General features: G+C 46.7%; 2 protein-coding genes across 2 annotated transcripts; both read right to left on the reverse strand.

Moving 5' to 3' along the window:
- Positions 1 to 7,928: 7,928 nt before the first annotated feature.
- On the reverse strand, positions 7,929 to 8,487 carry LOC119813734 (60S ribosomal protein L27a-like). Its single transcript, XM_038329151.2, has one exon. It carries the CDS (start codon positions 8,410 to 8,412, stop codon positions 7,966 to 7,968), a length of 447 nt encoding a protein of 148 aa, XP_038185079.1. The 5' UTR covers positions 8,413 to 8,487; the 3' UTR covers positions 7,929 to 7,965.
- Positions 8,488 to 14,249: 5,762 nt separating this feature from the next.
- LOC119813733 (40S ribosomal protein S14-like) lies at positions 14,250 to 14,728 on the reverse strand. The gene has a single exon (XM_038329150.1). It carries the CDS (start codon positions 14,703 to 14,705, stop codon positions 14,250 to 14,252), a length of 456 nt encoding a protein of 151 aa, XP_038185078.1. The 5' UTR covers positions 14,706 to 14,728.
- Positions 14,729 to 16,437: the final 1,709 nt, after the last annotated feature.

Here is a 16,437-nt window from a genome sequence, read left to right on the forward strand (position 1 = left end):
TGGTGCACCTTAGCAACACTATGCTAACATTGCCTGACTCCACTGATACAAAAATGTCCAGAAGAGGTGAATCTGTGAGGAGAGAGCGGATCTCTAGTTGGCAGGGATGGAGGAGCCTATGGGGTTTCCTTCTGGTGATGAACGGGTATTGGGGAGATGGTGGTGACAGTCACAGTACTATTTTCAGTGCCACAGTCTCCATGTGTTCAAATGGCTAAACTGGGGGTGGGTGTTTATGTGTGTGTGTGCGCATGTGGTGCTGGGGATCAAATCCAGGTCTTCACATGCTTGGCAAATGTTCTATATCCCAGATATAAAATGAGTAATTCTGTGTGTTGTTATCATATTTTTTTAAAAATGAGGAAAATGGAGTACGAAGATGGTAGCAATATTTAAAGTGCCTACTTGGGGCTGGGGTGTATAGCTCAGTTGGTAGAGTGCTTGCCTAGCATGTACGAGAGCCTAGGTTCCACCCCCAGGATGGAACCTAGATGTGGTGGCACACATCTGTAACCCCAGCGTTCAAGAGCTGGAGGCAGGAATATCAGAGTCTCAAGGTCATCCTCTGCTATACAGGAGTTAAAGGCTAGCTAGGTTATACAGACATTTTATTAGAAAAAAAAAGCCTTCTAAAAGTGTCCCTAATGCTTTGAGCTTTGAACATAGGACAAAAAGAAAATGTGCTACTCAAGGAAATACACATTGGAATCCTTTCAAAGGAGCATTTCCCTCCTTCTATCTCCAAACAAGAAGTAAAGAAAGGGGTTTGGTGTGATGGTTAATTTATCAATTTGATGGGACTTAGAAACACATCTCTGGGCACGACTGTGAATTAATTGAGGTGGGATGGCTTCCCCTAAACTTGGATTTCTCCATCCCATAGGCGAGGGTCCCGGACTGAATAAGAGGAAGGCAGCAAGCTGAACACCAGCATGTGCATCTCTCGGCTCCCCACGGCCAGCTGCCTCAAGCTCCCGCCACGCCTCCCCTATCATGATGGACTGCACCCGCCAGCTAGGACAAATAAAGCCTTCCTTGTTGCATAAGACAAGTAACTAATACAACCAGAGAAAGAGTTCAGGGGTCGAGTGTTTGCCCTAGAAGCCGGAGTCTAGGTGTGAGTATCAGTCTCCTGGGGTAAACGGGGCATCGATGAATGGAGATCATCAGCTCAGACCTCTCTGTTCCCTAGTCCAGCCAGTCACCACCATGTGGCACCTGCTAGCTTCTGAGAACTGATAAAAATATATTGACAATAGGGATCGCCAACAGTGGGCACTGAAGCCGAGGCCATGCCTTGTGCTGAGCAAACATTTCCTGCCCTGAGAGGTGCGACTCATGACCACTCTGCAGGTGAGAACCAGAGATGCAGAGCTAGGTATGGCCCCGGGTCAGTTAGCTGCAAGTTTGAAGATTCAGGATTTGAAGAGCCAGGAGGCCTGCTTCCATAACTCAGAGGGGAATGGAGTGTCTTGTACTCACCCAGTCTGTGGTGAAGGGAAAGGACCCTTGAGTCTACAAGCATGTGTGGGGAAGGTCAGACCTCCTTCCTTGCCTGGCACCTTTAGGAATGACCATGGTGTCTGGGCCTCGGTTTCCAAACTGGAAGTGATTCTGGAGAGTTCAGGATGAGATGGGACTGTGGGGTGGGTTCCAACTGCTCTGGTCATTCAAGTAGCTTTTCTGTCCACTGTGTTTCTGGAAGATCATGGTTCGGTAGTGTGTGGCAGGGATAAAAAGCAAGGTTAACTTCTACGGGCAAGCCAGGTGTGATGGCACACTCCCTTAATCCCAGCACACTGGAGAGAGAGGTAGGTGGATCTCTGTAAATTCGAGGCCAGCCTGGTCTACAAGAGCTAGTTACAGGACAGGCTCTAAAGATTCAAAGAAACCCTGTCTCGAAAAAACAAAAAACAGAAACAAAAAACAAAAATAAACTTCTATGGGTAGAGCAGCAGAACGGCTCTGTGGCTGTTAAAAACAAAAGGTTGTGGGGCTGGAAAGATGGTTCAGCTGTTAAGAGTGCTTACTGTTCTTCAAAAGGACCCAAGCTCAGGTCTGAACACCCATGTTCAGTGGCTTCCAATGCCTATAACCTCAGTTCTCGGACATCCACCTCCCTCTTCTGGCCTCTCTGGACACTGCATGCACATGGAGAGCGTAGACTTAAAACTCAAAAGCAAATCTTAAAATAAAAATACTCCCCCAAAACCAACCAACCAACCAAACAAACAAACAAAAAATACTTGTTCTGTAGGAGAGAGATTGATGGGCATTGGACCCGTGTGACAGCGTGAAGCAGAAAGCTTCACTGCACGGGACAACGTGCCAGGCCGGGCTGCAAGAGGCACGTCCATCCATCTGGGCAAAGCTGCAAGAAGGGCTTTATCCCTTTGTCTCAAGTTCCCTGCTGTCCGTTGGAGGAGAGGTCTCTGGAATGTGGCCTGGAGCCTCCTGGAGAAAGAGGGCTAGAAAATGAACTCAGGCGGAGGTCTGAGGACAGCGGGAGTCCAGGAAACACTCAAAAGTCTCAGTGTTTATAAACGGTCTCGCTTCCAAGTTGAATCAAGACTTATTTGGCAAAGAATGTCGTCCTCCCTGGGGAAGGAGGCAACCCAGAGATGGGAACCCGTAAGGGAAGCCTCTCCTCCTCCGTATGGCTCTGGCATTTTTCTCAAATAAACAATTGAATTGTTGGGGCTGTGAAAATGAGGGCAGCGCGAAGATTCTCAGTGTGTAGGACCGGGGTGTGGGCCAGCCGAAGCTTGTGTATATGCGGCCGATTTCAGCAGCGACGGAAGTGTGACTTACATCTGTACTGAATGGTGAATGGCAAAGGCTTTTCTCTATAGAAAATGCACTCGTAGGGCTAGAGAACTGGCTCAGAGGGGAAAGGCCCTGCATTCGAGCCTGTGTTCCATCCTTGGAACATACATGGTAGAAGGAGAGAGCCATTTCCTGAAAGTTGAAGGAAAAGAGGCGTCCATACACCTGCCATGGCATGTTTGAGAGCGAATACACAAAATAGTACATGTAAAAAATAAATTAGAGGAGACTTGGAAGATGCCCTTGCGGGAATAGATTTGGGTTTTTGTTTGTTTTTGTTTTGTTTTGTTGAGACGGGTTTTTCTGACCATCTTGGAGCTGGCTCTGTAGAGCAGGCTGGCCTTGAACTCAGAGTTCTGCTTGCCTCTCTCTGCCTCCTATATGCTGGGATTAAAGACGTGTGCCGCCGCCACCTGGATAAGTAGATTTGTTTTAAATCACCAAGCTGACAGTATTTAGAGTAGTGTTTAAATCACTAAACAAGGGATGGAGAGATGGCTCAGCGGTTAAGAGATCCTGAGTTCAAGTCCCATCAACAACGTGGTGGCTCTAGTGAGATCTAGCGCCCTCTTCTGGCCTGTGGGCACACATGCAAGACAGAACACAGTATCCATAATAAATAAAATCTTTAAAATAAATCACTAAACAAGCTATTTTCTAGAGTAGTGTGGCGGCCGCACTTACATTTCGCCATTACAAGATGGCGCCGAGGGCTAAAGTAAACAAGTATGTGGCGCGAAAAGTTCGCGCCACATCTGCCTAGCAACAGGTTTCCACCAATCCTTTTCTGCCACGTCACCTAATCAGTAGACACGCCCCGTCCTCCTGTATATAAGCCGCCACCCAGTCCGGCTGGGGGGGGGGGGCCCTGCTTCCAGCTCTCCCTCAACCAAGCAGCGCTTCAATAAAGTGTGATCAGAGAAGAATCCTGTGTCGGTGGTGATCTTTCCCCGCTGGTCGGGGCTCGCTCGCCGCAGAGTAGGGTTTGGGTTCTCAGAAATATCTAGTGGTGATAAAAGATAATTCTCCCTAAGTCTTTACCTTCACACACACATTTTCCTTTCACTAATATTTTACCTTTGTGATACATACATGCACACTTGCACGCACATGCAGAAGAGAGGCATAAAGCTTGGAAATGTGCGTATCTGCAGCACCAAAATATGATGTGCTATCTGTCCTACCACAAGTGTTTTTCTGTCCCAGCAGCTCCCAAATAATGACATGGAGACTTCTTAATTATAAAACATTGTTCTATAGCTTAGGCTCATTTCTAACTAGTTCTTATAAATTAAATGAACCTATTTATATTAATCTATAATCTGCCATGTGGCTTGTGGCTGTTACCTTTCCTCCTGCATATCCCTCTTGCTCTGGGTCTCCTGGTGTCTCCATCTTTCTTCTTCCCAGAGTCCTCTCTGTCCCCAGAAGTCCCACCTATACCTCTTGCCTGGCTATTGGCCATTCAGCTCTTTATTACACCAATCACAGTAAAACATTTTTACACAGTGTACAAATATTCCCCAACACTACCCGTCTGGGGTCCGAGGAGACTTTGGGTGACCAGCCCAACACTACACAGGAAGTGGTTTCTCCAGCCTAGCTCAGAGCATCTTGTGTGGATTCCATCCAGCTCATTTATCCACAAGTGTTGACCTTGATAGGCAGCAATAAAATCTTAAATCACATTTACTTAAGCAACAGAAGATATCTAAATGCCCTAAGGGGAGGGACTGTCCCTACCATAACCATCCCACACAGGTGGCCTCTATGTGACTGGCGGGGTAGTTTATTTAACCTTTGCCTTGAAAGGGCCCCTTGATCCTGTAGCGACAGAGACCTTCTCCTGCAATGCTGGGGTTTCTGTACTGGTGTCTTCCATCCTCCATTGTGTGTGGGTTTTGCCTTCATTTCAGAATAGCTGTGTTTACTTCCAGGTACACACATAGAAAATCCCATGCCCTCCTTCCTTTTTTTTTTTTTTTTTTTTTTTTTTGGTTTTTCGAGACAGGGTTTCTCTGCAGCTTTTTTAGAGCCTGTCCTGGACCTAGCTCTTGTAGACCAGGCTGGTCTCGAACTCACAGAGATCCGTCTGCCTCTGCCTCCCGAGTGCTGGGATTAAAGGCGTGCGCCACCACCGCCCGGCTCATGCCCTCCTTCCTGCCCTTCCTTTTCTACCTTTTCCTCTTGAAGGTGTACTTCTTTTATGAAGCCTCTGTTCAGTTGCCCAGTGGGATGTCTCCTGTGGAGGGGCTGTTCCACTTTCTTATGACGAAGGGCCAGGTAGTTTTTCACCCAATGGCATCAGATATACCATGAATACATAGTTAACTGACTCTCAATCCTGCCAGGCCAGTTCTCCAAGCTCTTGGCTGAAAACCCAGACACACACTGGTCAGTTTTCGCTATGCCTTCCAGCCACAGAATAATGAATGCCAAGTCCATTGTGCAGTGGTTAAATTCTGTAAGGGCAGAAGCACCAATTCTCCATCAGGGTGAGGCAAGCAGCCTGACGATGCCACCCATATAGTGTACCTTCCCCTGCCACTCCCACCCCTGAGCTGAGGGTGGAACCGAGCACATGGCGCTTGTTAGGCAAGCACTCTGCCACTGAACTAAAGCCCTATCCCTGGAGTATGCCCCTTTGACAGAGGGTTATATTAAGCTGGAAGTGAGAAGAAGCAAATGCAGACATACCCAGGAGATAATGAGCATTGATTCCTAGTCTCCAGAAAGCAAACAGTAAGATGAGCCACACGAACAAAATTCCTGCGTACACCAAGCTGTTGTCAACTATGTGTGAAATAGCCTTTTCTCTATGAAAAAAAAAATCAAAGTTCATTTAAAAAATTCTTGTCGGGATGTTGGTACTGGTACTGGTTAGTCTTTTCTGTGATGTCACAAACTAGAGTCACCTGGGAAAAGAGAACTTCAGCTGTGGAATTTCTTCTATCCATTGGCCTGTGGGCGTGTCTGTGGGACACATTCTTCTTTTTTAAGATTTATTTATTTATTATGTATAGTGTCCTGCTTGCATATGTTCCTGCAAGCCAGAAGAGGGCACAAGATCTCATTACAGATGGTTGTGAGCCACCATGTGGTTGCTGGGAATTGAACTCAGGACCTCTGGAAGAGCAGCCAGTGCTCTTAACTGATGAGCCAACTCTCCAGCCCCTGGGGCATGTTCTTGATTGTTCATTGCTGTAACAAGCCCTGAGCAGGTGGTCCTGGCTTATTTAAGAGAGCAAGCTAGTAGGCAGCCTTCCTGCCTGAAGCATTCAGCTTCTGCTCCTGCCTCCAGTTCCTGCTCTGAGCCCCTACTCGGGCTTCCTTAAACGATGAACTGTTACTAGGAAGAGTAACAGGCAAGAAATTCTTTCCTTCCCAAGTTGGTTTTTGTCAGTCTTTTATCACAGGAACAGAATGAAAACTAAGAAAGCATACAGACTAATAATCCCGGTACTCTGGAGGTTGATGCAGGAGGATCAAGAGTTTGAGGCGACACTGGACTCCATAGTGACTCTCTCAAAAAGCAAGTATTTTGAGTAGGGAACTGTGCACATACCTGTAACCCTAGTGCTCAGGAGGGTGAGTCCGGAGGATTACAAGTTTGAGACTAGTCTGTGTTACATGGTAAGCCCCTGTCTCAAAGATTTTTAAACTCTATTAATGTTGTTTGAGCACAATCCCCAAATGCCGAGGTATGGTAAGCCCACTGCCTCCCTGCTCTTAGCCGGAACATCCCGATAGCGTGCTGCAGCTTCCCCACTGACTTTCTGCCTTGCCTGGCACAGTTAAGTTTGGAGACAATTTCCTTGCTTCAACCTCATGAAGCAGCTTTATCTACTGTGGCTTCCTGACCTCTCCCAGCCTTCATGGAACTGACAAGAGGGAGGCCTTTGATGTGGATTATGTTTGAAAACCAAGGGAACGTTCTGGCGAGTTTAATCTCCCACCCAGACCGCTAAAGCTATCGCCCATTAGCAAGAAGCCTGCCCCACTTTTCATCATTGCCGTGTCTACTGGAAAAGCATCCTAAATTTCCTCCCAGCTCTTCCTCTGAACCCTTAACTAGGCTGTTTGCATAAGAGGCCTGGCTTTTGGGCTATCTGAACTGTCAGTGTGCTGTCCCCGCTAAGCCTAATCAGCCCTAGCTTTTGATTTGAAGTGACAGACGTGTGGCTTTTCCTTTCCCTTGAGCATTTGGAGGCCACCGTAGGGTTATTAATCGACCTCATTTCAACTTTGTTGTGTCTGGCATGGGGGAGGCCTGAGGAGATGGAGAGAGAAGGGGCAGGCAGCCGGTAGGTGGAGCCGTGAGAACACACAGAGCGATTATCCATTAACTCCTCTGCCTGCTTTGGGCACAGCCAGTAGCACCCCAGAGCCACTGCAGTAGCTCCAAAGGTCACCGGTTACAGACCAGCATGACAGGTGGAGCAATAACGGGAAACTCTGGAACCCTGTGAGAGTCACCAAGACCTGAAGAGAGCACCTGGGGCTGGAAAGATGGCATCAGCAGACACCCATGCAAGGTGCTGTAAACCCTCTAATTTGCAGGAGAACGAAACAAAACACCACCATAGTATCTTAGAGGGACCAGAAGATGAGATGTGTCAGCCCAAGAACTGTTCTCTGTACCCCCCGTGTACCTGTGGACAGCATATTTGTTTGTTTAGAGACAGTCTCGTTAACCTAGGCTAGCCTCAAATTGCTGCATAGCTAACTCCTGGTCCTCCTACCTCTCACCCAGTGCTGGGAAGACAGGTATGTATCACCATGCCAAGTCTTTGCAGTACTGAGGATCAAACCCACAGCTCTGCACACTGCTCTACTGAGTGGGGTCCATCCCTAGCCTAGGACATACATTTATCAGAGGTGCTCCTGCTTCCCTTCACCTGGAAAGACAAACATTGATCATCAGGGCTAGCTCGAGGGCCTTCCTAGCCCAGAAGACTACACAGAAATTGTCCCCAATTCCCCTCCTCAGGCATCTTTTGGCCTTGCCGTGATTTTTGACCCCTTGAGACTCCTACTATTTTCCCCTCTTCTGTCTTGTCACTTCCTTAAAAATGGACCAGGCTTTTTTTTTTTTTAACCTGGAAAATGTTAGCATTTAATTGGCCTCCCTGAATGGCTTCAAGCCACCAGAACACAGGCACCTCCAACACCCTTTATCTTCTCTTCAGCTCTTCTGCTGAAAAATTTGGCTTTCACGATGACAGGCTGCTTAGGAAGCTTTCCCTTCCCCAGAACTTTGTAGTAGCCCAATCGCACGACGTCAATGATGGGAGCAACTCCAGTCTTGTTCTTGGCAGCATTGACCCGGGTCTGCTCACTGACCAGTGTCCACAGTTTATCCAGGTTGACAGTCGGGCAGAAGCTCTGGTTCCTCTTTAAGTGGTAATGCCTCATACCAACTTTCCCGAAGTAACCTGGATGATATTTGTGGAAGTTGATCCTGTGATGATGCATGCCTCCAGAGTTCCCGCGTCCTCCTGGATGCTTGCGGAGTTTACCGATGCGGCCATGGCCGTGGCTCACGTGGCCCCGGAGTTTCCGGGTCTTCCTCAGTCTGGATGGCATGGCGGTGGCAGAAAGGAAAGAGGGAGGAACCCGCGAAGTATCGCGAGGTAGCAAGTGTGGGGCTGGACCAGGCTTTGTTCAAGAAGCTTGCTTCCTGTTCGGTGGCAGCAGCAGAATGGGCTATCTCCAAACCCCTGTAACAAGAACTCATCCGGCTGCTAGGAGTGCTGCCGTTTCACTGAGGGAGCTGCTGGGGCCCATCACCTCTCATTTCCCATACCCAAGGACAGACAAGATTTTGTGTGTGCGGGGAGGGGGGGGGAACTGAAGTATTAGATATTTAAGACGGTAAAGTAGCTGTTTTAGGGACAGGGCATGCAGCTGCGGCGCCACCAATGCCTTAGTTCCTATGGAAGCAGATAGAAGCCCAGTGCAACACAAATGTGAGTTGGTCCATCAGAAGCTACCAACTAACTTGTAACTAAGGATTTTTTTTTCCCCCACTTAAATCAACCAAATATATTCTGTCTTATTTCCACAATTCCCTTCTAAAACCTTCCTCAGCTCACCCACTCCAGGGAGCCGGAACACTTTCTGTCTGGTGTTGCCTGATTCATGAGCACAGAATGCTCAGATAAACTCATTGAATTTCAGATATGCCTAAGTTTACCACTTAGCAAAGCCTGCCCAGAGACATCACCTCACCAACCCCTGCCATGCAGTAGAGCCCTGCCCCTTCTTTTAGTCAGGTGTTACCTCTGATAAATCACCCATGCCAAAAATCTACCCTTGCACCTGCTTGCAAAGATGTCAACCCCAGAGATCTCCCCAGGCCCTTCACCCAGCTCCTCCTCTTTTCCCAGATGCTCCTGCCTAGTCAAGGATAGAGACAGAAGAGAGAAAATACGAAGGCGCTGCAGCGGTGTTCCCTGTCTGTATGTACTGTGGTGGTGCTCCCTGTATGTGCTGCAGTGGTGCTCCCTGTCTGTATGTGCTGCGGTGGTGCTCCCTGTCTGTATGAACTGTGGCAGTGCTCCCTGTCTGTATGTGCTGCGGTGGTGCTCCCTGTCTGTATGTGCTGTGGCATTGCTCCCTGTCTGTATGTGCTGTGGCATTGCTCCCTGTCTGTATGAACTGCAGCAGTGCTCCCTGTCTATATGTGCTGCAGTGGTGCTCCCTGTCTGTATGTGCCTGGTGATTTGGAACATGTCTGACACATACAAACAGGAAATATTCTGTCTCAGCACGGTCCAATAAGATTAAGTCTGTCATATTGCCTCCAGCCATCCCCACCTTGCACAACCTGGTAGTGTTTCAGAGAGAAAGGTCAGGCCACTAAAAGGTAGGAAGACTGGCTTAGAGCAGGGCGTGGGAACCAGTAAAGAGAGCTGGCTTGCTTAAGGTCCTGTACAGATCGTGATGCAACCACCAAAACTGGTGTGAGAGGTCTCAGGTTCGATCCCCAGTATGGGAGAGGAGTGAGGGAAGAGAGGAGGGAAGGAGGGACAGAAGGGAGAATGGTCAAGCCCTCTCCTATAGAGGGGCACATGCCTCAAACCTGAAAGGACCAGACCTGAGGGGAGAGAAGATATTTCTCTGCAGACACTGGTGGTGGCCACATGGCCACACAGGAGTCCATCACAGGATGGGCAGCATTCTTACGAAGCATACATTCAAACAAAAGAGTCACCTACCAGGACATGTGTCTGGGAATAAATTACGCAGATAATCAGAGAGTGGTGTGGGCACGTAGGAACTCAGATGGCTCACCTGAATCACGTAAATGAGGAATGAAAGGAAGTAGTGGGAGAGGAGGGAAGAAAGCCCCCTGCACCTTGCTCAGGCAGTGGGGAGGATGGTGTGAGCAATCCAGGGGTGCCCATTCTGGTCCAGAGATGCACGCCCTGGAGGGAGGGGGACTTCTCGAGTTGTTTCACATTTTAGGGAAATGTAAAGTGTGTCAGGAGGCAGAAAGGGGTATGCGTCATCTTCATTTTCCAAAATGAGGCTGGGATGTTAAGGCCACCAAGCTTGTCAGACAAAGCTCATGACACCTTTGATTTCAGAATGAACTCAAATCCAAAGACCCAAATTGAGCCCCGACTTTGTATCCAGCAGGGCGTGAATCATCCAACAGATGGTGGGGGTGCATTTAGAGAGGCACAGAGGAAGCAGGAGCGGCCCCTCAGATGGCCCTATGGTGCCAAGCTGTTCTCCACCCAGAAAAGGCTAAGCATCGGGGGACTTTGTGGGTTCTGCTCTTTCTGACTTCAGGGAGCAGCTGTGACCTAGCAAACTCAAGTAATTGAGAGAGAGATGTGAATCCAGATGTTAGGATCTAGCTCAGCCTGGCTCACATGTCAACTCTGAAGCAGAAGGGGGGCAGCAACTGACAGCACCCCCAGTACAGTTAGGAGCGGGTGAGCTTGCTCCAAGAGAAAGGGGACTGATGCCAAGAAACAGCATAGGAAGCCTGCGGTTACCCCAGCCTCAGAAGTCACTGTGGGCTGGCAATGAGACAAAGGGAAGGAAGAATTCTCTTTCTTACTTTGTAACTAAATAGACATTGTTTCGGTATTTCTCTGCCCATTGCCTTCCATGCTGTATTCTGTCACTTGAAATCAAATGGGTCCTGGCTGCTCTGGGAGAATCAGAATAGAGCAGGGCTGGTTTTGCCTTTAATTTCAATGACCACCCAATGTGCTTTGCCATAGTGCTTTCGTAGAACTTTATAAAGTTGTCTGTTTGTTTGTTTGTTTGTTTGTTTTGGATTTTCAAGACGGGGTTTCTCAGTGTAGCTTTGGTTATCAAGGAACTCCTTACAATAGGGACGGAAAGCTAAGATTGTGGTGACTAATCATATTTTTTTCTTTTCCACATACAAAGCCTTAAAAAAAAAAGTTAACAGCTGGGTATGGTTGTCAACACCTTAAATCAGGAGGCTGAAGCAGAAGGATCAATAATTAGAAGTTAATATAATTTTTTATCATCTTATGTCCTGTTGGAGTTGCTGTGGAACTTCTCACAACATATGCTGCCTTGCCTTACCTGAAGAAGTCAGGAATGTTTTCAGTAAGGCTTCCTAACAAATACAATGTCTCTTTTGACTACTACTACTTTCTTCTCATAACTATGGTCTCATATATACCGCTGTTTCCGCAACTCTATTTTCATATGTTATGTCAAAGAAGAAAGGTGCTTCATGGCAAGGTGATTATAGAAAAGGACAATTAAATGATCCCTCCAAACAAGGTGCTTCTTCCAGAAAAACCGGATTACTTGAGTCCAAGTTTTAATAACAAGAATAAACAACTTCGTGAATACCAAAAAAAAAAAAAAAAAAAAAAAAGAATTAGAAGTTAGCCTGGCCTACATAGTAAGATCCTATCTCAAATAAAATAACAATATAACAAATAAAACAATGTAACAAATACAAAGAAAAAACTCCATAAAACTCTTGAACTACTTATTAGTAAGTGTGACTTGTCTAAACGGTCATTCGTGTGTTTTCAGGTGACAAGTGGCATATGACAATGTGACAATAGAAATATTGGTGGCCTGAAGAACTGGGGTTTCTGTCACTCCAGCAAACACAGCCTGCCCTAGTTCCCACAGGGGAATGTTCAGTTTCATCTGACGAGCTTTCTGCTGTGGTTTTAGTGTAGCTTCAAGCTCTTGTCTGAGCAAGCCTGTTTTGTCAAGGATGGTTGAAATACTTTATGGAATGCTATACTTCAAAAGAGTTAATAACGAAAAGCATTATGTTGAAACCCAAGACATAGCTATAATTAAAATCACATTGTATTTCCTGTTGGTTGCTGAAGCCAATCATGGAAGTCTTATTTTCAATAAATAGTACATTTGGAATTTCCTGTCATAGAAAATTATTTTTAAATGGTAGCTCAGAAAAGAAATATGAAAAGCTCTCATGCCATACATTATTAATATGATTTATGTCATGTCCCTTGGTAGAATGTTGAAAATATGCCAATAAATTAGTTCAAGAAAAATTAAATATTAATTTAGTTGATGAAAAATTAAATATTAATGGAGTCCTTGAACACCAATTATATTGCAATATGAGCTTGTAAATATTTTCATAAGTAATTCCTGTTCCATATTTATGTCATGGTATAGGCCAAGAAAAGAATCATTAATTTATACAGAAACTTTTTTTCCACCAATAATTTTTTTCAGCTGGGCAATGGTGGTGCACGCCTTTAATCCCAGCACTCAGGAGGCAGAGGCAGGCTGATCTCTGGGTTCGAGGCCAACCTAGTTTATGGAGCTAGTTCCAGGACAGCTAGGGCTACACAGAGAAACCCTGTCTTGAAAAACAAAACAAAACAAAAATATTCCCAACTTACAGATTAAACTTCTGACTTTTGAAAAGTGCTAATGTTACTAACTGGTTTCGTGGTTGGTCCTTATGATGGCAGGGATAGGAATCCCAACACACAAGCTCAACAAGGACTTGCCTGTGTGCTTAACTGAACCACGTAGTCGAGATGAAAGCTCAGGAAAACTTTCATCCACAGCTTCAAGGAGATCGACAAGAACCTGGGGCCAGGGGCTGGAGAGATGGCTCAGTGGTTAAAAGCACTGGCTGTTCTTTTGGAGGTCCTGAGTTCAATTCCCAGCAAACAAATGATAACTGGCACCTATCCATAATGAGATCTGGTGCCCTCTTCTGGCCTGCAGACAAACATGCAGGCACAACACTGTATTCATAATAAATAAATAAATTGTTTAAAAAAATTTTTTTAAAAAAAGAACCTAGGGGCTGGAGAGATGGCTTAGCGGTTAAGAGCATTGTCTGCTCTTCCAAATGGTCCTGAGTTCAATTCCCAGCAACCACATGATGGCTCACAACCATCTGTAATAAGGTCTGGTGCCCTCTTCTGGCTTGCGGACATACATGTAGACACAATGTTGTATACATAATAAATAAATATTAAAAAAAAGAACCTAGGACCTTTCCCCTCCTCTGCTTTCTGCTGGACCAGCCTCTGCCTCTTGTCCATGGATACTGGTGTGTATCCCTTGCTCCCTCCCCTTCCGGACCAGGGTACCCACTCTCAGAGCTGCAAGCTTTGAGAGCTGTGAACTACAGCTGGGCTTGGTTTAGCTGTCAGTGACTCATAACTGAGTTCCCTAAACACCATTTCATGATTACGAATGCCCAGCCTTAATTTGTCATTGTTGAAATACTCAAGTTATATGACTTTCCAAAGGCCAGTCAGATGTGGTGTGTGGTGGCACAACGTGTAACCCTGACCCTTGGCAGAAGGATTGGGAATTTCAAGCCAGTCTGGGGTTTATAGCAAGACCTTGCTTATAACACACACACACACACACACACACACACACACACCTTTGTGCCTTGCTGGGTTCCTGGGGGCTAAATTTCAAATCGGTGGCAGCGTGCATGCTCAGCAAGCATGAGTACTCAATTTGATAGTGAGTATCACCTGTCAAATGGACACCGAGACCTTCTATAAGACCTCACTGAATACTTGGGAAAGCATACACCAAAGAAAGAGAAGCGAGTACCTCTCTTAGTGACTGCTCTATCGCTGTGTAGAGACACCATGACCAAGGCAACTCTTACAAAAGAAAGCACGTCATTGTTGGCTTGCTTACAGTTTCAGAGGGTCAGTCCATTGTCATCATGGTGGCACTCATGGGGCTGGAACAGTAGCTGAGAGCTACATCCTGATCTGCAGGCCCACCCAGTGACACCCTTCCTCTAATAAGGCCACGCCTCCTAATCCTTCTCAAACAGTGTTGCTCCCTGATGACTAAGCATTCAAATATGTGGGCTTCTGGGGCTATTCTTTTTTTTTTTTTCTGATACAAAGCAATTTATTAACAGAAAATAACTTGAGAAGTCCTGTTCACAGACGGCGACCACGACGACCCCCCTTCCTTCGGGTGCTGTCAGAGGGAATGGGGGTGACATCCTCAATCCACCCAATCTTCATCCCTGAGTGAGCAAGAGCTCTGAGGGCTGACTGGGCTCCAGGTCCAGGGGTCTTGGTCCTGTTTCCTCCTGTGGCGCGGAGTTTGATGTGCAAGGCAGTGATGCCCAGCTCCTTGCACCTCTGGGCCACATCCTGGGCAGCCAACATGGCTGCATAAGGAGAGGACTCGTCTCTGTCAGCCTTGACCTTCATTCCACCCATCACCCGGCAGATGGTTTCCTTGCCAGAAAGATCAGTAACATGGACAAAGGTGTCATTGAAGGACGCAAAAATGTGGCAGACACCAAATACATTCTCTCCTTCAGCCACTTGAGGCCCAAGGCTGATGACTTGTTCTTCCTTCTTTTCCTTCCCCTTGCGAGGTGCCATCTCTGAAAGTCGTCTCCAGACTCCTCCACTGGAAAGAGTGGGGCTATTCTTGTTAAACCACCACAGTACTCAACCTTCTGAGAACTTTGGGGCTCAGAGTACAAGTTGACCCTGATACCCAGAGTTCCAAATCATCATCACAGCCCCCTGTTTGAGTCAAAATATCCTGTGTCAAGTCTTCTTTTGATTTGTTTTTTCAGACAGGGTCTCTCTAGTATGCAGCTGTTGGTGTCCTGGAACTCACTCTGTAGACCAGGCTAGCCTCGAACTCACAGAGATCCATCTGTCTCTGCTCCCTGAGTGCTGGGATTAAAGGCGTGTGCCACCACCACCCAGTTTAGCTCTTATAATTTAATTAACTCCTATTCTTTAATCTACATTCTGCCATGTGGTTTATTACCTCACTTCCATTCTGTACATCCTGCTCCCCTGTGTCTCCTGGGGAATCCCTCTTGCCTAGATGCCTCCTCCTTTCGCTCCCTGGAAATACTGCCTATCCTCTCGTGCCTAGATATTGGCCATTCAGCTCTTTATTAACGCAATCGCAGCGATACATCTTCACACAGTGTGCAAATATCCCACAACACTAGGCCCATCAGCTCCACCTGACAGTCACATGCCTGGTCTAATACTTCAGAATTGACACAACCGGAGTCAGTTGGCCTTTGGAGTAACACACATCAGAGTGAGTTGGAATTGCCTCCCAACTCAGCTGCTCCAAACCCATACCGGATACTATGGGCACTGCAGAGATCACTGAGTCCTGCCCTGGCCTCAATCCTTGCTGCTGTGCTAGTACTGTCTTTGTTAGAGCAGATTAATATTGGCTCAGACACACAGCAGGCCCCATTCTGCTGACAAAGCAGTCTTCCCTATCTAGAAAGAGGACAGAGCTGGCTAGTTTTATGCTAACTTGGCACAAGCATGAGTCAGTTGGGAAAGGGGAACCATAATTGAGAAGATGCCCTCACCAGATTGACCTCTGGGCAAGCCTGTGGTGCATTTTCTTATTTGAGGGTTGATGAGGTCGGTGCCAACCCTGGGGTGGTGATCCTGGGTACTGTAAGAATGCAGGCTGAGCCACTTTGGAAATCAGTATGGCAGTTTTCCAGAAAATTGGGACTCAATCTATCTCAAGACTCAGCGATACCACTCTTGGGCATATACCCAAAGGATGTACACTCATACCACAAGGACACTTGCTCAACTATATTTATAGCAGCATTATTCATAATATCTAGAACCTGGAACAACATAGGTGCCCCTCAACCAAAAAATGGATAAGGAAAATGTACATTTTTTTTAAAAATGTGAAGCCAGGCGGTGGTGGCACACGCCTTTAATCTCAGCACTTGGGAGGCAGAGACAGGCAGATCTTTATGAGTTTGAGACCAACTCAGGACAGGCTCCAAAGTTTACAGAGAAACCCTGTCTCAAAAAACAAACAAAAAAAAGGAAAGAAAAAAATGTGGTACATTTACACAATGGAGTACTACTCAGCAGTAAAAAAACAATGACATATTGAAATTTGCAGGCAAATGGAAACATCCTTGCATGAGAGTGGTGGCACAAGCCTTTAATCCCAGCACTTGGAGGCAGATGCAGGTGGCTTTCTGTGAGTTCGAGGCCAGCCTGGTCTACAAGAGCTGGTTCCAGGACAGCTAGGACTGTTACACAGAGAAACCCTGTCTCAGGGCTGGGGGTGGGGGGGACGACACACGGACATCCTGAG

This window comes from Arvicola amphibius, chromosome 4 (assembly GCF_903992535.2).
Source record: "Arvicola amphibius chromosome 4, mArvAmp1.2, whole genome shotgun sequence".
NCBI classification, from domain to species: domain Eukaryota; kingdom Metazoa; phylum Chordata; class Mammalia; order Rodentia; family Cricetidae; genus Arvicola; species Arvicola amphibius.